Genomic DNA, 21,872 nt, shown 5'->3' with positions numbered 1-21,872 from the left:
AACATGTCAGATGGCTGAAGAGCGAAACTTTTGTTTTCTAATGTGGCAAGGCAGCACTTCTTTATTAACACTTTATTATTTATTATTATTGCCTTTTATTTACTAAGCACCAACAACCACATAAAGATGGTTCAGAGAGGCTAAGAGAGTAAGAACGTTTTTACATTTAGAAAAGGGAGGCGTTATGGCTGTAAATAGCACTCAATTGAAGTACACTAGCAGTGGCGGATCTACCGGGGTCGCAGGGGTCGCGACTGCGACCGGGCCCCGGCGGCAGGGGGGCCCAAGCCAAGGGGCCGCCCGAAATCTTTTTTAAGTTTTTTTTTTTTTTTAAATAAGGCAGGGGCGTCCAACATGCGGCCCGCGGGCCAAATGCGCCCCGCGAGACCTCGAGGTGCGGCCCGCGTAAGATCGGCAGCCAGGGCAACCGATCTTACACGAGCCGCACCTCAAGCCCTGCTACTTACTTGTGGGAGGGTCTTCTGGACAGCACAGAGGAAGCGGAGTTCACGTGACATCCTACTTCCTCTGTGCTTTAGCAGAGAAGGCAGAGGGAGGCCGCGCCCCCTGCTGAAGTCTGTGAGCGGCATCGAGGGAGCTGCAGTGCAGGTAAGGGGGTGGGGAGGGTGTTTGAATGAGTGTGTGTGATTGAGGGAATGAATCTGTGAATTAATGATTATATGAATAAATGAGTGTGTGTGTGATAGCATGGATGTGTAAGTGCTGGAACCTAGGCATGATGGGACTGTGATTGCTGTTAGCAATCACACTCCTATCATGCCAAGTCAGCCAGTACATGCTGAAACCTGGCCAGCTGCCCCCCTTGTGTAGTGATGCTGCCAGCAGTATGGGGTCTGCACTTACAGCCACCCTGTACCAGCATGTACTGGCTGACTTGGCATGATAGGAGTGTGATTGCTAACAGCAATCACAGTCCCATAATGCCTAGGTTCCAGCATTTACTGGATGGATGTGTAAGTGCTGGAACCTAGGCATGATGGGACTGTGATTGCTGTTAGCAATCACACTCCTATCATGCCAAGTCAGCCAGTACATGCTGAAACCTGGCTAGCTGCCCCCCTTGTGTATTGATGCTGCCAGCAGTATGGGGTCTGCACATCACTTACAGCTATCCTGTACCAGCGTGTATTGGCTGACTTGGCATGATAGGAGTGTGATTGCTAATAGCAATCACAGCGAGCACAGTCCCATCATGCCTAGGTTCCAGCATTTACTGGATGGATGTGTAAGTGCTGGAACCTAGGCATGATGGGACTGTGACTACTGTTAGCAATCACACTCCTATCATGCCAAGTCAGCCAGTACATGCTGAAACCTAGCTAGCTGCCCCCCTTGTGTAGTGATGCTGCCAGCAGTATGGGGTCTGCACATCACTTACAGCCACCCTGTACCAGCATGTACTGGCTGACTTGGCATGATAGGAGTGTGATTGCTAACAGCAATCACAGCGAGCACAGTCCCATCATGCCTAGGTACCAGCATTTACTGGTTGCCTGGGTATGATAGGAGTGTGATTGCTGTTAGCAATCACACTCCTATCATGCCAAGTCATATTGCTAATTTTGTCCAATTGCGTGTTACCTACTTTTATTAAACATGTGAGTTTTTATTATTATTTTTAAAGGTGGGGGGTCATTTTCGGTTTTGGCTAAGTGAACCCTGAATGTTTTGGTCCAGAATTTTCATTTTAGTTCATCCCTAGAATAAATCTAGGGAATCCTGAATTTGTAGTCGCAAAACTTTCAAGGCCCAGAAATCAGTGAGAGGAAGAGTAAAGGTTTTGTGTCATTTTACTTTATTTTAATCTGCATATTTTATTAAAGGCCATATTTTTTGTCACAGTGAAAAATGAGTGCGGACGTATACAATTCTGATGAAGTGGCCCACTGCAGAAAAAACTTGGACACCCCTGGATTATGCCCTTTGTACATGCGCCCCTTTTTCTTTGATTTTTTTACAGATATGATTCAATATGTAAATTGAATTTGTTGAATTAGTTGAAAAATAATTGTTGGGTAAAAATCATGTTTTTTTTGGGGGGGTGAGGGGGTGGTGGGGCCCTTAACAGATTCTCGCACCCGGGCCCTGAGGCGTCTAGTTACGCCCCTGTACACTAGTCTCTTACTTTTAAACCAATACTTCCAAATTCGTCACCGAAGTACAGCTGCTACAGCACAGAGTTTGACCAATTTCACAGCTCAGTGATCAGGGAGATCAGAGGGTTTCTCCAATCGGCCCATGATCCCCACTGCCCACAAAAGATGGACAGTGGGGCAGCTCGGTAGAATAGGGCAAAAAAATTGTGACTGTCCCATAGAAAATGGGATATTTAGGAGGTATGTTTATAATTATTGACAAGATACACACTCACCATGACACACTTTTTCAACCTGGTGAGATAGTTGTCAAAATGCCTGCAGACCCTCTTCAAACCTCGTAGTCGGGTGAATCCTGGCAGGCTCAACCCAGCCTCTCATCCTTCCGAGGTTGATAAATGAGTACCATTTGTTGCATAATAATAGCAACTGTTGCCGATTCGGTAAATTTTTTAAGAATGTGTTAAAAGAGCGTTCCAGTGGGAAAAAGATGCTATATAAATCCCAGGTGTTATGTTAAGATTGGATGTTAAGATGTTAATTGATTGGGTTGGTGTCCTTTTGCATGTTAATTACAATATAATAATTATATCTTTTTACTTTTAACAAATAGTTTTTCTTCTTCTTTAATCCCTGCAACAGACGTAAAGTCTGAGGTTCCTGTTGGGATGGACCCCATTACACCCCTAGATTTGAGAACTGATCTCAGGACGGTGATACCAATTATTGACCCTGTTCTGCGAGAGAAGCAGCTACAACAGGAGCTCTTGCTTATTCAGCAGCAACAACAAATACAGAAACAACTTTTAATCGCCGAGTTCCAAAAGCAGCATGAGAACCTTACAAGACAGCACCAGGCTCAGCTACAAGAGCACCTAAAGGTAATTTTGCTATGTAATCCTACCTGATATCCCCCCGAATTTTGTGGAGCATCTAGCGGTGCCCTCAGGACGCTCCCCTCTACAATGCTCCTCCTGTTGGCCTTACAGTTTCTTGGCTAATTTTATAGTGCCAGTTTAGTACTGAGAATGTCCATGATATTGATTTCTTTGCTGCTTGCATGTGTACTAGATTTTAATGTCGTAATTTTTATTTGTCCTATTGCATGATGGGGTTGATGCATTATCTGTTAGATGTTAATGGAAGTCTTAATGACTTCTCCTTTAAGAAGAGCTAGAATAGCCCTTCAAGATATATTGTTTAGCCTTTTTACGATATCTTATTGATTTCACTATGCATTCTGAAATATTTAGACCATTGTACCGCAGAAATACTTTGGCTTTTTAACATTACGCTGGTGCACTTTCACATTTTGGTTATTATCATCTAGTAAAGTTAGATAGCAGGATGGGCCATTACATGTGGCTGCTGGTATATATCCAGCTATGATGATAATTATCACTAGTTGGCCAATTGCATGCCCTGTTGACCCCAGGTTCCAATATCAGGTCGAAAGTAGATTTGCCTTATATTATGTCCGAACTCTGTCAATGGAAATTAACAAATGAAAGCAGCCAGAGCAGCAGTACAAAAAGGTGTTCCTGGCAGCATTAACAAATCGCCATTCATAAGTCAGAAGATCAGCAGATTAAACGCAGAACAGAATAACATACTAAGTCTGGGCAAGCCATAATGTGCTTGAGCCGGACTCAAACCTGGTGCCTGCCTTGCTAATGAAGGAGGGAGAGGAACATAAGCCAGAGCTGAACCAGAACAAGCCTTACTGTTTCCTCCATCAATAGTCCTGTGATGTCACACAAAGACCTCTGTCTCCTAAAAACATAGAATATGGCAGCAGATAGAATATGGCAGCAGATAGCCTACCAGTGTTTCCTGATGTAAAGACTCAAACCTCAATCAGTCTTTGGTCCCATCTTCGATTCATGATTGCCTATCCCAAACATGTTCCCTTACTATACTAACCTCTGCTACTTCTGCTTGGAGACAGTTTCCTTTATCTACCAGCCTTAAAAACGTAAATTACATTACAACTAGTTTTAGATTATGAACATACATGGTAACTTGTGGGCGCCGACTAACCCGGAGGCTACGCTTGCAGGACACGGCGAGGACTGCTTGCTGATGTCAGTGGGCAGTCCCCATGAAAAGGGAAATGGACAGGTGTGGGGCCTGTCAGGACCCCGCTCGGCGACCCAGATAATTTGAGTGTTGACCTGGGGAACCAGAGAAGCGGTTATGATTATGGTATGATTATGACCTCTTGTACTAACATGTAACATCCTGTGAAAACAAATCATTCGTATACTTTGTTAAATGCCTTTATGTATTTAAACCTTTCTATCACACTCCCTCTATCTCTTCTCTCCTTCGAGCTGTACATATTGAGATCCCTTAAAATCTTTAGGGTTGTCAGCTCTTGCACATCATCCACAAGCCCTGTTTGTCTTGGACAGGCTATGACTGTTCACATTACCAAAATTAAAAAGATAGGCAGAGGAGCACATAGAGAAAGATTTAAATATGTGCAAGTATTTCATTAAAGTTCTACTATTGAGCTGCTTACGTTGACTGGTAAGGTAAGACTTATAAATTAATATTACATACTACAAAAATACAGGCAATGATGTGAAGACATCCACAAGAAAGAAAACCGAACTGGGGGATGCAAGTATAAATCACAGTAATTGCAGTTTCATAGCCAGCTAATATTTATGTTATTAAGTAATGACTCTGAGCGGGTAGGGAATAGACCTAAGCCCCATACATGTGTTGTTATGAATTCTGCTAATGTCAGCTGGGAGTCAGTTTAATTTCAAGTGGGAAAGGAAATACACTGCACATCTGTGTAAGAATGCACCTTATAGAGGAGCTGTGTGGTCTTTATTTCTACTTAACTAATCAGAATGCAGAATTATAAATTAACGGCTACCTTTGTAAGTACAGAAGGAGTGTTAAAGTCTACAGCCTACATTTATCATATAGTGGAAAGAAGAAGGTATGGACAAAAAACTAAGCACAGAAATAAACAAAAATATTATTTTTCAATAGTTTTCATTTCTAAAGGGAACATATTTATTTTAATATTTTATGTGATATTGTTGTTATATTTAACAATATTGCATTGTTATAAAAATGTTAATTACCTGCCCTCCCCCCCCCCCTTGTTTTTCCTAAATTAGTATTGGGTTGTATAAAGCATAATTTATACTTTTAATAAGTATTATTTTCCATGATGTTATACTTTCTTTTAGAAATATGTTATGCTTCATTTTAGATATTTGAGGCTAGTGGCTAAAAATCAGTTTATGTGTTACTACTTTAAAATATATTTTTTAAAATATTACTTAATGTTTTATTGTTTCAGCAGTATAATGTAATGACTAATTGTCTAATATTTGTCTAATACATATACTAAATGGATAATAAACTTGAATCTATTACAACTAAAATTACATTTCACATACATAAATGGTATCATGGGAAGGAGATGTTTCAATTGTACACTGAATGGATGAAAGCATACCGTAGACAGATTATGCACAATACAACCAATTAAACCATGTATAGCTCCCTGAACAAGTGTACGCCCTACAAGGATTGCTACAGGATTCTACCATAGGTGCCATCAGAATTGGTAGGGCAGTCCCAACAACCAGGGTTATGTTCCAGATTATAGGAGCTGCTAGCAGCCCTGCACATGCAATGTCAACTGGTAAAACGAGGCACATGGTAAAAAGAGGCAGAAACTTATTTGTGGGGCACAGCATTGTTCATAAGTATAAGTAATATTAACTTATCCTATATTGAGAATTACTGTTCAAACATAGGGGGTCCTAAAATGGTGCATGGGGGCCATTGGTCTCTTAACTTGCCTCTCAATGAAAGGCGCTCAATAAATAATACTTTCGCTGTTTTTTCAATCTTTGTTTCCCAGCCTACAGTCCATAATGATGTCCATGTTTATTTTTCCTTTCAAAATAAGGCACTAAGAGGAGTTGAACTTGACGGACAAGGGTCTTTCCCAGCTGTACCAACTACACAATGAAGTTATTTTTCTAGCTGACACGAGAAAAGAGACAATATAATGCATGCTTATGGGACCTTCTGTGACATAATGCCCAGTGCAAACTTTCTTGGTAGATGTTACAATAATGTGGCTTATATCACAGCATGTGATTTATGACATCCCACTCCATGTAGGTTAACATTGTTTTTGATTTTGTTGAAATTGTCCTAAGGCCGCTCTCCCTAAACAAGCAATAGGGCAGCATTTTTTTTTAATTCAGCAAATCTGTTTCCTGCATAGCTGAGTGAGTTTCTTATTTTAACAGGGCTCCTATTGTCATTCTCCTTGTCCGTTATCCAAAGAGGAAAAGAGCGACTAGGAAAGTTTCTCTAAAGAAAATTTGTATCTGACTGTGAATGGTTCCCCAGGGCATCACTTCCATTAAGGTCTTTGTAAAGAAATATGATTTTCATCATGAAAGCTTGGGATTTGCAAACTAAGCCCCTAAAAATGTGTGGCACAAACTACAGTACGTTACAAGACTCTATGACAATTAACAGCATAATGAGTACACTTGGAGTAGAGAATATTTCTGTTTAAGAAACAACATTATTAGCATGCTTTCTTAACTAGGACATAGAAACTTTGTATGTATGTATATATATATATATATATATATATATATATATACCGTATTGGCTCGAATATAGGCCGCACTTTTTTCCCCCACTTTAAGTATTTAAAGTGGGGGTGCGGCCTATATTCGGGGTCTAGCGCCCGACGCCTGGGACATGCAGTCCCGGGCGCCGGGCAGGCAGCGGGGTTAGGATACAGATCCCCCGCAGCTGTGCAGGGGACCTGCATCCTACTCCCCGATACGCTCAGACAGCCTCCCCTGCCAGCACTTCCCACGGGGGGGGGTGCCGGCATGGGAGGTTGTCTAAGCGCATCGTGCGGACCGTCCACACGATGCGTTTTACCTCTGCCCCCCCCCCCCTGACTTACCGGAGCAGACTTCCGGCACCGGAAGTTGTATACACGTATTGCGTAGATGTCCCCCGCCGGCCCCGCAAGACACCCGGGAGTCTGCTCCGGTAAGTCGGGGGGGGCAGAGGAGGACAGTGGAAGCATATCTCAGGGGGAGGACAGTGGTAGCATATCTCGGGGGGGGGGACAGTGGTAGCATATCTCGGGGGGGGAGGAGGACAGTGGCAGCATATCTCGGGGGGGGACAGTGGTAGCATATCTCGGGGGGGAGGAGGACAGTGGTAGCATATCTCAGGGGGGGAGGAGGACAGTGGTAGCATATCTCGGGGAGGGAGGACAGTGGCAGCATATCTCGGGGGGGGAGATAGAGTGGCAGCATGTTTTTTTGGTGCTTTTTTAAAGAAAAAAACTTTTTCTTTAAAAAAGCACCAAACTTTTAGGGTGCGGCCTATATACGGGGGCGGCCTATATCCGAGCCAATACGGTATATATATATATATTGTGTATATATCTATTTATCAAGAGAAGCATGAAGGTGTGAATCCCAGGATATGTTTTCTGCACATGTTTATCCGCATACACACAATATTTGCTATATATATATTGTTGGTGTTAAATAAAGAAACAATGATATTGTTTAATATAATTATTTATATAGTACTGTGTAGGTGTAAAAAAATGCTGTAAAGTAAGAATGCTTTCAAAAATTAGACATGTTAATGTTTATTTTATCATTTAACAAATTGCAAATTGAGTGAACAGAGACCTGTCAAGACCCCGCTCCCGCGACCCAGAGGATTCGGGTGTTGACCCGGAGAACTGGAGAAACGGTGCTTCTCCTGGAGTTCTCCGGGTCGAACCTGGAGAGTTGCCAGGTATGCAGATGCCTCTCGTGAATAGTTGAGTTGCTTGGCCTTGTTACAAGTAAGAGGTATGGCTTTTTGGCCACAAGTCTTCAATGAAGACCTCTTCTGATCAGACTTCTCTGGACAGTAGATGGGTGGTACCAGGGTCCCACTGTTTTCTGCCAATGATGAGCTGATGGCACTGCTGGACATCTTCTGATTGCAAAGGGAAGTAGGCATGATGTGTCTTATATCTGCAGATTCATCGGCCAACCATATTTTTAAAATAAACTATTAACATGTCTATTTTTGAAAGCATTATTGCATTTTTTTCATACCTGCTTAAACTCTAGCACAGTGTTCTACATACAGGTTTAGAAAGTGGTCTCCATCTTTTGTGAAATACTTTTAGTTTTTGTCCAGACGGTTAAGATTTACAATTACTGGTACAACTTTAAATGTGGATTCAATGATTGCACATGGGTGTTGTAGTTGGATGTGTTTTCTATATTGTCCTGAGACATGTACTGTTTAGATGGTTATATTTACTTTATGTACTAGCTTTTAAAGAGGAAATGCCACCAATTACTAGTATCACATTAATGAAAAATATTGTGCTGTTTGCTTGTTTAAAACAATTATAGTTTTTTTTCATTATTTAATGTTTTCTGGCTGCTACTTATCTTAATCATATCTACAAGACAAATACCCTGACGGCACAGTCTTAATCATCTATTTGGACACTTTAACTAATGAAAGTCTATTTAGCAATGGACTTCATTAGCATTGCCATAAATAATCAGCTCAGTGTGGTGTTTGAGCAGGAAAGTTATCCACAGTATCTCATGGCTGGCAACAATGACAGCTTCCTGGTCTACAGATAAAGGAACAAAATTAGATAAAACCCATTTTTACTCCACTATCCCTTTAATGTGTATTTAAGACAATCCAGCCAAAAAATCCCAAAATAATCATTATTTTCACCTTGAGGAACCAATGCAACATCAATCACTCACTTAATGTTTCACATTATGAAAATATTTGAGCTATATTGCATTTCTATAAATTAATAATAAGTAATGATAAGTTCTGAAAGCCGATAGTTTACCACTTAGAATACATGATCAGGGGTGGGCTGGGCCGGGGGGCAATTGCCCCCCAGGCCGCCCTGAATCTACATTAAACGGCCGCGCGGCCGCCCATTTAAGTGGCCGGCACACCGAGATGCCATTGCAGCCGATGTGGCTGTGACTCTTAAAGCGGCCGTAAGACACGCTGGCCGCTTTAAAATCATTAAGCGTCCGTAAGACACGCTGGCCGCTTTAAAATCATTAAGCGTCCGTAAGACACGCTGGCCGCTTTAAAATCATTAAGCGGCCAGCGTGCCTGCACCGTGCCGCCCAGTGTCCTGTGTGACTCCGCCCCCTTTGAGCGGCACGTCACATCGTCAATGTGATCAGCCGCTCAAGGGGGCGGAGTCACACGGAATAGCTCCTCGTGACAGCTGAAGAGCACGTTGGAGGACAGCAGAAGTGAAGCATGGCAGCAGAAACGTAAGTATTAAAAAAAATAGTTGGGGTAATAGGCGGAAGGGGAGCCATATTCAAAAGGGGGGCCGCATTGGGACAATTAAATGCAAAATGGGGGTGGCTAGGGGGTATAAGTACAAAACAGGGTGGTTGGGGCACCACATAAATCATTACACAAAGGTGGGGGGTGGGTGGCTGGGTTCAATATACATGGGTCAGTCATTAACAATGCAAAGGGGGCATAATGTACAAAGGGGGCTGGCTGTGTGCACAAATCCACATGGGGCAATACACAAGGGGCATAATGTACAAAGGGGTCTGGCTGGGGGCACAAATCCACATGGGGCAATACACAAGGGTGTGGGGGGAAATACATTAAAACCAAAGCGGGGGGGGGCTGGCTGGGGCATCAATACACAAGGGGAAAAACAAAAAAACAGCAAACCAGTGTGGAAAGCATTTTGGATGTGTCGCAGAGCCTGTCCTGGTGTGTGTGTGTGTGTGTTTGGGTGTAGGTGTGGCAGAGCCTGTCCTGGTGTCTGTGTGTTTGGCTGTCTGTGTGGCAGAGCCTGTCCTGGTGTGTGTGTGTGTGTGTGTGTGTTTGGGTGTCGGTGTGGCAGAGCCTGTCCCGGTGTGTGTTTGGATGTTGATGTGGCAGAGCCTGTCCTGGTGTCTGTGTGTTTGGCTGTCTGTGTGGCAGGGCCTGTCATGGTTTGTGTGTGTTTGGGTGTCAGTGTGGCAGAGCCTGTCCTGGTGTGTGTGTCTGGGTGTCGGTGTGGCAGACCCTGTCCTGGTGTGTGTGTTTGGGTGTCGGTGTGGCAGACCCTGTCCTGGTGTGTGTGTGTGTTTGGGTGTCGGTGTTGCAGAGCTTGTACTGGTGTCAGGGCGGGCTGTTTGGGGACAATATTGGCTCACTCTGGACTGTAATTTGTTAATGTTATCTTGGTGCTGGTCGGGTTCTATGTGGGCAGTGTGGATGCCAGGGCTGGCTTTGGGGGTGTGCATCCTGTGATCTATGCCTGTAATTTAGGGGGTTTTATCTATACCTTTAATGCTTAGTTGTTATGTGATTTCCAGTTGATCTGTACCTGCAAAGCTGGGTTTGTGTGTTATTCTGCTATGCTATGTTTCCATACATTATTTATGTATACCTGCAAATACAGGGTTTGTATTTCTTATTCAGTTGATCTATACATGCATGTGCTGTTTACATGTGTTGTTTATTTGATCTATACCTGAACTACCGGGAGTAAGTAAAACAGAGGTGTGGCTTAGTGAATGAGGGACAAAGGGACTCTGGGGATAATTACAGGCAGGGGCCCAAGGAAATGCCTAGGGTCCAATTTTTCCATATTTAAATTTTTTTTTTGTTACAAAGATTAGCTGCTTTTTAATGTATTAAACATATTTTTTTTACTCCCAGTCCCATCACATTACATCAATATGCGTTAGAAAATCAGGAAAAGATGGGCATGGATGGTGTGCTGATTCGGTGGCGCAACGGGCCACTTGACTAGACTTGCCCCCCAGGCCTTAGGCTGCCAGCCCTCCCCTGTACATGATTCAAGACATAACATTGATATTTAGAATAAAGTGGCATCATATGACACTTTATTCTCACATAGATACAAGTACATTATTAATAACACATTATTTCTGAAATAATATTAGATTTTCTTGATATGATATCACTTACTAATTTGACTTGAATATGTCCCAGTTTGAACTGGTGGTACCCCTATATATTAAGATACTTTTCTATAGCAATTTATATGCAGTATCTCTACCTTTGTTTTGTAGTAAATACACACTTCTAAGCGACCCAGAGGATAAATAGCCCTAACCAGCTTACACTAGGGATCATTAGAGTAGCAGCTTCACAAATGTGCTTTTTATCTACTGACAGTTTCATAGTTTGAAGAATGAAAGCCATGTGTACATGCGGGGCCGCATGGCCCAACACATACGCGGGGCCCGTATGTGTTTTGCTTCTGAATTCAATATTATCACAATTTATCAGTATGTCAGAATTTTTAAGTGTAATGTCTTTATTAACAAAGCGCTAAAATGCATTTTTTTTGCTTTCACCATTTTCAAGCTACAACAAGAACTTCTTGCAATGAAACAGCAACAAGAACTTCTCGAAAGAGAGAAGGAGTACAAAATGGAGCAACAGAGACAGGAACAGGAAGTGGAAAGACATCGACGGGAGCAGCAACAGATTTCACATTCGAGAAACAAAGACAGAGGAAAAGAAAGTAAGTCATCCTCTGAATAGCCATTCCTAACCATGATGTACACGAGAAAGCTAAAGAGTAAGAGTTAAGTTAAGTCTACAGGCATGCAATCTCGCAATAAAGGCTTTGGTAGCAATAATATTTAAGTATTTTTTGTAAAATTTGTAATACTATCTGTAACAAGTCGTTAAAGTTCTACATTCTAGCCCTAAAGTTCTAAAATGATCCATTTCTTTGTATAGAATTATTCTTTGCAATGCAGTATGGGAGTACTCTTTAAACCAAGATACACAGTTTTTCTCGAGTATTTCTGCTATGTGTCGAAGAAGCAATGTATATACATTATATTTTATAATATACGTTTAAATGATTTATGCAGTATTAGAGGACAAGTGTCAATAAAATAATTTGTTGGTGTTCTAAAAGCTTTGAAAAATATTGCTCTTGGTAAAATGAATTTCATACATATTTTAACCCTTTGCATAAGGTGTGTAACAATAAATTTGACAGCCAAAGAATGGGAATTTTACTAAGAATTTTGCACTTGCGCAGTTTGCGTCACAAACATTATTTATTATTAGTGTTACAAATAATTTTTTTTTACCATTTTTGGGGGACACATTGGCAAAAACTTAAAAGGGGACAATGTGTGTCTTCATCAGAATCAATATAAAGAGGAATATCTAAGAAAGGTTAAACATGATAGTCTCGAGTTTAGAACCTTGCTAACTGTGTAATTACGGCTTGTAATTTATAACAACACTTCCCATTTTTGTTAAGAGAGCTAAGTTGTAATTGTCTGTTTGACTTCCCTACCGCCACTCAAAAAAACATAATTGTGATTGTAATAGAATAAATAGTTGAAAAAGATATTGGGCTATATTCAGTAATTGACATAAAATGTATCACTACTGTTTATATATATATATATATATATATATATATATATATATATGTGAAAGAATTGGCATTCAATATTTTTGAATCCAGCACAAAGAATGTAGTTGATTACAGGATACACTGAGATCTCAAATCGGCGTGTATGACATCATAACGGCGGATTTTTTTTTTTAAAAAAAGGCCATATTATGCTACTTTGTTTTTCAAAACTGAAAACGGTAAAATGTAATCGCATAACAATTCGGATTTACAGACGCAAACGGTAAAGAGGGCCCTGCTCAAACGAGCTTGCAATCTAAATAATCCCTGTAAATTCTAAATAATATGTATATCATATCACTAAAGTAGAAAAATTAACATATATGACCGTAATACAATCCTTTCCAGATTCTTCAAAATATGCCTCAGCAGGCGTATAACTAATTAATAATCATTATCAATATTTAGGTAAATGTCAACTAAAAGTAACATTATTAAGATTATACCCCACACTAGGTTCAGTTACTTAACAGCTTCAGGCATATAGATGATGCAAATATAGTATTTTATATACAAAGATGCCCAGCACTGGCTTCTTAATACTCCTTTTATGTCAGATATATTGGGTTGAAATGAAGCTATAGTTTTTTGTTTTGTTTTTATCAGCGCAGTAATTTGATAATGTGTTTGTTCACTAGAGGGAGACAAATACATGCACATTCTTTTCAAGAGCGATGACTTCTTTCTGCCTTTGATGATCTTAAAGCGTTTCAAGAGGAGTAAAAGATTTCGTTAAAAAAAGTAGTAAAAACAAATATAATTGCCAAAAATGAATAAGTGTGAAAAAGTATTAGTATTATTTTTTTTCTGAATGCTAAGGCCGAGCAACGTCGTTTTCACTCCTCTCATAAGAGTTATTATGTGCAGCTTTTTTTTTTTAAAACAATGTGAGAAAAACAATATAACCACATGAATATTATATTTATCACAATGAATATACAATATAAAATATTTATTCATTCAAAATCTTAAATAATTATTTATTTTTTATTTGCATGCTAGGGACGAGTAATGTCCTCTTCAATCCTCTCTGGCACGTAATGAGTTATTATGTGCAACTGGACTCTTAAGAACAATGTGAGAAAATTTAATATAATCAAATTAATATTATATTTTAGAACAGTGAATAAACAATATAAAATAATTATGAACTAAATGATGTGATTCCCTGCATGTGATGTTTTTAGAATATAAAACGTATTCTAGAAACCTTGTTTAGATCTGACTTTTTTTTAGATTTTTTTTTTTTGCGGCCTGGGATTTATCTGGAACATATTTTTTATTAAACCAGCATGACAGTGGTTTGGAGTGTGTAAAATGGATTTTGTATATACTGAAATCTGTACAGTTCTGAGACCAAAGATTGGCCATCCTTTAACCCCCTGTGAACCACAGCCAGCTAGTAAAGTAACCTGAATCTATAAAAATACTTCTATGCATTATTGATTTATATGCCTTGTTGACCTATACAGATCATGGTCTACTATTTGTAGTGATTTATATGAATGTTACACAGGGAAAGCTATAATTATATAATTAGAATTGGATTTCCAAAACAACTTCAAGAATATGACCGCCACACTTACTTGTGCCAAGAAACCCACCAAATGAACTGCCTCATCATCAGAAGTGGTGGCAGTGGCACGGCAACATAAATGTCTACAAAGGCTGGCAATTCTTATACATGTCATGATGGTGTTTTTTTAACCTATCGCACTTCCTTTATAAATGCCCCCATTATATAATTCATGAACAGATAAAAAATGGTAAATGAAAACATGACACCAGATCCACTGATGGCGACACCTTTTCTACATTAGTCTTCGTAGTCTGCTTCCATGCAGCCACAACGTTTTTCATTCAGCAGTATATAGGAACAATCTGAGATTTAATTGACCTTAAGGGAGGAGATTTAATCCATTTTCCAACCGTACGTGAAGTGAACTTTATGCTTGCGGAGTCACAATATTAATTTGAAATGCTGGCAGTAAGTAATTTCACGACTACCCTATGGGTAAACAAATTGTGTGGGAACCTAAAGGAAATTATCATTTTATAGGACTTTCCGTGTAGCTGGTTGTATACTCTGTGAACCTGTTACCTAGGAACAAGTAATATGAAGTCTCACTCTCTAAATCAAGTTTAACCCCTTCTTTCCCCATGGGACCTGCTGTGCCGTTAATATGTATTTATAGTGTTAGATTTCTGGTGAATGGGCCCATGTGAGGAACTGTGTTTATGTCTAGTTAGCTGTTTTGTTGTTTTCAGCTTCACTTTTTTTTTTAAAGTATTTTATTTCAATTGAATTTCAGGAGCTGTAGCCAGCACCGAAGTGAAGCAGAAACTTCAAGAGTTCCTCTTGAGTAAATCCGCAACAAAAGAGTCTTTGACAAACGGAACCAATCATTCCATGGGCCGCCATCCCAAGCTCTGGTACACGTATGTCATTGTCAATTGACGTCTTATTGCAACACCCTTGCATAGCACATCTAACTACTGTATGTTGGGGCTTTGGGCCTTAGGCGCTTTTCAAACCGCCACCACTTATACGTTTACCTATAAGGGGTATCCTGCGGCAGTTGTAGTACTTTATGTGTATGCCATGGGAGCAGCAGTTGTAATTTCCCGTTCTTTCAGGATCTATATGATTATTCTTCCGCTTAAGTTTTCTTCTCTGGAGTGATAAGAATGGAGATAGCTCAAAAACCCTGAATAGATAATGCCAGCTCATCCGCACCAAGACATATCTCCAAAACAAATAAATCACAAACTACAGGAAGTTTTCATAAATGGTTTTAATTTTACTAAAAGCTGTGAAGGTAAGAGCACCCCTTAAAATCACTAAAAAATATTCGAAGCATATTTTAATTTTCAACAAAGGTGCCCTCCGAAATGACTAATACAGGTGAAAAATATCTGTTGATTGCTTTGGCATCTGATGCCCTTAGCGGCACATCTTCCGTTCATTTTAAAATCCTTTTCTTCCTGTAGGGCAGCACACCACACCTCACTGGATCAAAGCTCCCCTCCGCTGACATCCCCGTCATACAAATACACTTTACCCGGAGCTCAGGAAAGCAAAGATGATTTTCCTTTAAGGAAGACAGGTATGGTTTGTGAATACACCTTTGACTGTAATGTAAAGTTTTTTGAGCTGTCTCAATATAGGCGAACTTGAAAAAAAAGACAAGCTCTGTTGCTTTACTTATATAATCTGCCAGAATGACAGTGTGTATATACATATATATATATATATATATATATATATATGTGTGTGTGTGTGTGTATATATATATATTTATATATATATATATATATATGTGTGTGTGTATATATATATATATAGAGAGAGAGAGAGATACAAGTCCTTTGTGTGTCATTTCTTTCACCTTTATGGTAACTGAAGTATGTTCTGCCTTAACTCCCCAGCTCAGTACTTTTGATGTTGTATATACATACGTGATGACGTGTCACTTCCACATGCATTACCTATGAACCAGCAGAACAAGGAATATTCTAAAATAGTCAGATTGTTTCAATTTAACTACTTGTACATATCTGAAAAATAGTTTGCAAGCTTTTTACTTTTCTTAATGGTGTTCAGAAAACACCAGAGATTTAAATTTTTTGGGTCCAAAAAATGTGTTTGCATATATGCACCAGTGTATGAATTCTAGCGTTATATATTTTCTTAAACGTATCAATATATAAACATTTAAAGTTTTATGTAGAAGTGTTCTTTGTTTTATAATATGGATAAAAGGTAGACAATACTTTTGGTAGTTATGGCATTTACATCAAGTGGGACTTTTTGACCCCCTGCTGGGAAAGTGAAGGCTAAGCAATATCAGAACTCAACAAAATAACTCAACGGTTCCGTGCTGACGTTAAATGAAAGGGACACTTGAAACAAATACATAACCCATGTGCAAACCTTATCAGAATCTAGGGCTAAGAAATCCACCTTTCATGTTTCCCCCTAGTCTTTTTCCATTATCTGTGAGTTGGGTGATATCTTAAACAGATGAAAAGGAGTAGAGCTTGCAAATGAATCTTGATAGATTAATAAGGGTTAAGAGTTTTTATTTTTCTGGGTAAATATGGTAGAGAAAACCTTTGCTCCCCAGAACCTAGACTGACTATGTTGTAAAGCCTTGCAGTGGCAATCCTTTATACAGGTATACAGGTAGTTCTTCGTATTTGTAACATTAACTATGTAAGTACCAGATGGCTGAGAAATCCGAGCATTAAATACAACCAGAACCATTTTTGGTGGCCTTATAATAAATTATTTTGGAAAGAAACCCAGATTATTCCCTAATGCTCACTTCTTATGCTCAAAGGAAAAATATTTTCGCATTTTTTCATCTTTTAGCAGGGGTTTGGAGTTCCCATAAATGACACCTAGTTCAGAATAATGTGCTGTAATGCAACAGGGTTATTTAACGATTCTTGAGATCCTACCTGCCCATAATAAAAGAACATACAGTGAAATGTTAACCGTGCTACGGAATTGATCCAAGTAACAAATCATATCAGATTACAGCCCAGAATCTGTATTTGTATGTTTTACAAACATATTTCAGTCTTTCTTGTTTTATAGTCCCGATCGCCAATATATTTCCAAATGTGTTCAGTATATGCTGGATGATGTACAAGATAGATAGCATCCCATTAATTATGCTGACAGTTTAACAACTTGCAGAAATATCCTGTTTATCTATTAAATCACAATAAGCACAATATAGTTAATGCTAGCCTTTGGCTACATCACCCTTGTGTTTTTGTGCTGGGTTATGCAGGAAAAGAAACAGGAACCTCGACACGAGTCGAATGACCCTTTGCTCATCAATGTAGCCACAAGGCTATGCTTTAGGCACAGGGGACAATGTGGAGACTGTCCCCATTTGGTGGTTAGGATAGACAATGATGTTCCAACTACGTTCACCCTGATGGACAGGCAGAAGTTGGTAACCTTTGGCTTTAAGGGTGAACCTTTTTTCCTGTGCCTGTGGGCAGTACGTTTTTTGTTTTTTTTTAGGAATGGAAATAAAGTTCTATGTTTAATTTTTTATGGGTAGATAAAGTTAAAGTAAATACACTTTTCATTTGAGTATATGGATCAATGCATTATTATATCTTTATGAATGGCAAAACTTTCAGTGACATATTTCTCAACATTTTAGCTTTATTTAACTTTTACTAGTTTATGATGATCATACATTTATAATATTTATTCGTGTACATATACTAAATTCCGCATCTTAGAGTGTCGGTTTATATGGTTCCTCAGCACATATCTTTAAGGTATGCAAAGAGAAACCTTTCTGATGTATCATTTAACTTCCATTCTATAATACATGCTAACTATTAGCTTTCCTATTAACTCCTTGATTTTCAGAAGAGTAATGAAAGTTAATGGATCACATAGAAGCATTAAGAGGATTTAACATGTGTTTGTGGATTTGTGTGTTACCGTGCATGGGACAGACATGCTGAGCATAAGTTAAGGCCAAAGATCAAATAATGTTTGAAGGCTTGCAATAACTAACAATGTAGCAACGAGATGGTCAGAACAGTTGCTATCTACCTTTGTTTTCAACCATATGAATGGAGGAGGAACTGGGCATTTTAATACATTGTTCACTCAACTATGACTTCTGATGTACAGATAACATGTCACCCATATACGTCTAATTCAAATGGTCATCTATTTACTGTACGGCACTTGGCCCTTAGCCTCTCCCTGTATGGCCTTTCTATGAATTGTTTGTACAGTGGCACAACTGATCACCTTACATGTCTCAAAATACCCTGTGTGCCGTGTGCTTCTGGCTTGCTATTTCACACCTGAATTCTTTATATTGCCTTTATTATTTTTCTATTTCAATTTAAATAAATAAGAAAAGTATATTACTATTTCGTACGCAGTTTATCTCTTGATATACTTAGAAATGGGCTGGGGATTACAATAGCCCTGGTACTTTAAGGCCAGCAGCAGATAAATGACGTGTGTGATACACATATGTGTTTGCAAGTAAGTGCATATGGTGGCTGGGGTGTCCCTTTAATGGCTTATCCACTAACAGCCCTGGGACACAGTAATCGTTAACAAGTTTAAGTGATTACACCAGCCCCTTCATACTGTCCGCTTCTATACCTGAATACTACGGGTAGTTATTTAACCCTCTCCCAACTCTTTTTTGGCACTCTTTATCGTATCAGTACTTATTTCCTCTCTTACCATGAACATCATTTTCTTCCCGCTCCTTCTGCCTGGGACTGACTCCAATTTTTTAATCATGCTTCACATGCATAATTTCCTATGTCTTTTCCTATGTGTAAGAACGCATTCATTCTTCAACAAACGCAAAATTCTAATATTTTCATGCATAACCTCAGAAATGATTTTTGAGTATGATTCTCTTAATCAGTGGTCCCACTTATACATCTCCACCATTCCTGTACATGAAGCACTTCATTACATCCTTCCGTCAACTAATCCTCATATATAAAGATTTACCTCGGATTTTAGTATCTATATTTTTTAGCCATTTATCCCACATTTGATATCTTTTTGGAGAATGCAAATAATAATCTATTTTTTAATGTTGACGTAACACATCATAAAATCAATCCTAAATATCACATATAATGTGCAAAAAAAGATTAAAAACAAAACAAAACCCTATTTGCTCATTATAAATCCGCAGCATCATTGTTATATTGTTTCCGTGGCTAATAATTCTGGAGGCTTCTGGTCTGGCTTGTCAATAGTTTGTTTGTTGTTGTTTTACCCCCCACCACTAAACGTGGTAATTAACAATAAGTGGATAATCCCTACAAATCAAGCAGTAAGGTCACACCTCGGTGTGGCTGCCTGAAGGGATACTAACCCAAGTAACTAATAAGGGCTTCATGTATTCAGCTTCATTACCGACACCGTAAAGTCACAAAACATATGGAGGAGTTTTTTTGTTTTTCTCTATGTTTATATCTGCTAACAGATTGAAATGGAATATGGTGTTGATTTTGTTTAATAATCCCACATGCCTTTAATACAGCACCACTTTTCAAGTAGATTGGTCAATTTTTCTACTGATTCAGAAACTGAATTCATGTTCTGCCGTTCCTACTGGTTTCCTTGGCTGAGCCTTGGGAGTCACAGACCTTACAAACATACACATAATTATTTTGTGTTCATGGCACCCTAAAGTATATAGTGATGGATTTATTCTCTGTGCTTTCTTAAAATAAACATCTTTATTTTGGTATGTGGGTGTGTTTGTGTTAATAACATTATTTTGTTTAAGATATGTCAATTTATATCCCTAAAAATGAGACCTAAATTGTCTCCAAAACTTGTAATGTAATCCAATAATGGTATCGTCTTTAACAAATGTGCTTATTTTCTTTCAAAGGCTAACGCGGTACAATTCTATACCTCTATTTGTATGCAGTGACATTGAAAGTATGTGCAAATAAGCATCAAAATTAAAAAGGCAGCATCAAACTTCATCACTGAAGCTGACACCAAGTGTTTCAAACATAATAGTAGAAATAGTACATCAAGTAGTAGAAGTTCCCAACTTTAACCTAATAGCATGTAGTCACACAGGAGGTATTAGTAGTCCTCTTCTCAAATTATTTGTGAACAACATGCAGCCCCCTAAAAAAATCTAGGAAATGTACAAAATTGTCTAGTTACATCATATTTGACACTTTAGGCAAGTCTTGCAGAGGATATCAAGTTAATATGAGATACACAGTGTGAGATTTCAGTGATGAGTAGACAAGTATGTTACATGATGTCTGATAAGATCATGTAACAAATTCTCTGTATATGTATATTTGAATGGAAATGTCCTTAGGAGAAGGTTAATAGAATAATAAATCTACTTATTTTTAATGAGCTAGCTTGGTTCCTTAAGATCTAATATCCAATGTAAAGGTTGATTTTGGTCAGTTAAAAATGAGGTTGACCTACTTGACGTTTGTCAGCTTTAAAATATCATATTTGATCGCAGTCACCGTAATGGTCACCAAGCACACCAAGCAAATGCCTCGTGGGCCTATACCCAATAATGCTCTTAATCCACAAGAAAGGCTGATGCAGTCCTCTAGTTTACTGCTGTCTGCCGGGTACATACAGCCAAACACACCAAAAGTGTAGCATGCAACTGAATGTACCCCACAGGTAGCCCTTGATTCACCAGCCGATGGCCTTAAAGTGCTTTTCAGTCTCATTCTGATACTGTTGAGTTGTTTCAGGTTTGGATTATCTAGAAAGAGGAGAACATAACACCAAAAGCTTTCTAATTTGCACTATGGCAATTGATCTAGTGTTGCCAATAACAGGACCCAGTCTGGCAGTTTTTCACTCACTCACTCATTAAAAAAAATGCAGGAATTTGTGTATTGCCTCTAAAAGCAGCATTTCAGTAAATTGCGGTAGTGGGCGTGAAAAGAGAATAACTTTTAAGTGTAAAATGCCATTTGCTTTTTTATGTGGAATTGCTTCAGTCTGTACTCCGCAACGTAATACCAAAAAAACTGTTTTAGTTTAGATCTCTAGGGAGTACCAATGAAAGCACTAGTCTCACAGATTTAACAAAAGTATTAACTTCCCGGATAGCTGGAAAATGGGTAAAAGGAAATCGTTGGTGTTCCAAATATTAGAACATGTTTTCCGCTTCCCATTTAATTCATATGGAGGAGCATAAAGCGCTGGAATGGTCACTTTAAGGCCAGTGGCCGTGTGCTACGTTTTTACACTCTCTGTGTGTGTGGCCACATATATCCATGTATATAAAAAGTGATACTGGTGCAAAAAAACAGTGTTATCACCGGAGCAACCAAATCCAATAGTTGCTATAGTGATAAAACCACATTTTTTCTTGATTTCATGATTCTTTATACATAAATCCAGATGATTTCGTATTTTTTTTTCTTATTGAGCAATAAAAGATAATAAACAAAATGTTTGGGATAAACTGATTCTATCTCAGCATGTCTTCTTAAAAAAATATTCTTTAACTTCAAATCTACTTAACACTTTTAGACACGAAATGTTATTTTCTGCCCAAAGCAAAATATTTGAGCTTCTCATGAAAAAAATGGCACCAGCATAATACTTTACAGTTGATTTTCTCATGGGAAAGTCATATAAACGAGAGAGAAACCTCCCTGTTGGTTTTAGTTGTTAGAAATGCAAAGCGCTCTGAAATTGTACATAATTCTCTTCCAAAGCA

The 21,872-nt window shown here is 38.9% G+C and overlaps 1 protein-coding gene across 1 annotated transcript in view; it reads left to right on the top strand.

Moving 5' to 3' along the window:
- Positions 1–21,872, top strand: part of LOC149300859 (histone deacetylase 9-like) — a 157,112-nt gene that overhangs the window by 38,860 nt on the left and 96,380 nt on the right. The window contains exons 4-7 of the mRNA XM_089484893.1: positions 2,731–2,998; positions 11,544–11,703; positions 14,934–15,060; positions 15,613–15,728. Coding sequence (XP_089341019.1) covers positions 2,731–2,998; positions 11,544–11,703; positions 14,934–15,060; positions 15,613–15,728 — 671 coding nt within the window. The remainder of the gene's footprint in view (positions 1–2,730; positions 2,999–11,543; positions 11,704–14,933; positions 15,061–15,612; positions 15,729–21,872) is intronic.

The sequence above is a fragment of the Sceloporus occidentalis genome, unplaced genomic scaffold (genome assembly GCF_023333645.1).
Source record: "Sceloporus occidentalis isolate IW3139 unplaced genomic scaffold, rSceOcc1.0.p SCAF_23, whole genome shotgun sequence".
NCBI classification, from domain to species: Eukaryota; Metazoa; Chordata; class Lepidosauria; order Squamata; family Phrynosomatidae; genus Sceloporus; species Sceloporus occidentalis.
This window is presented reverse-complemented; position numbering and strand designations above follow the sequence as displayed.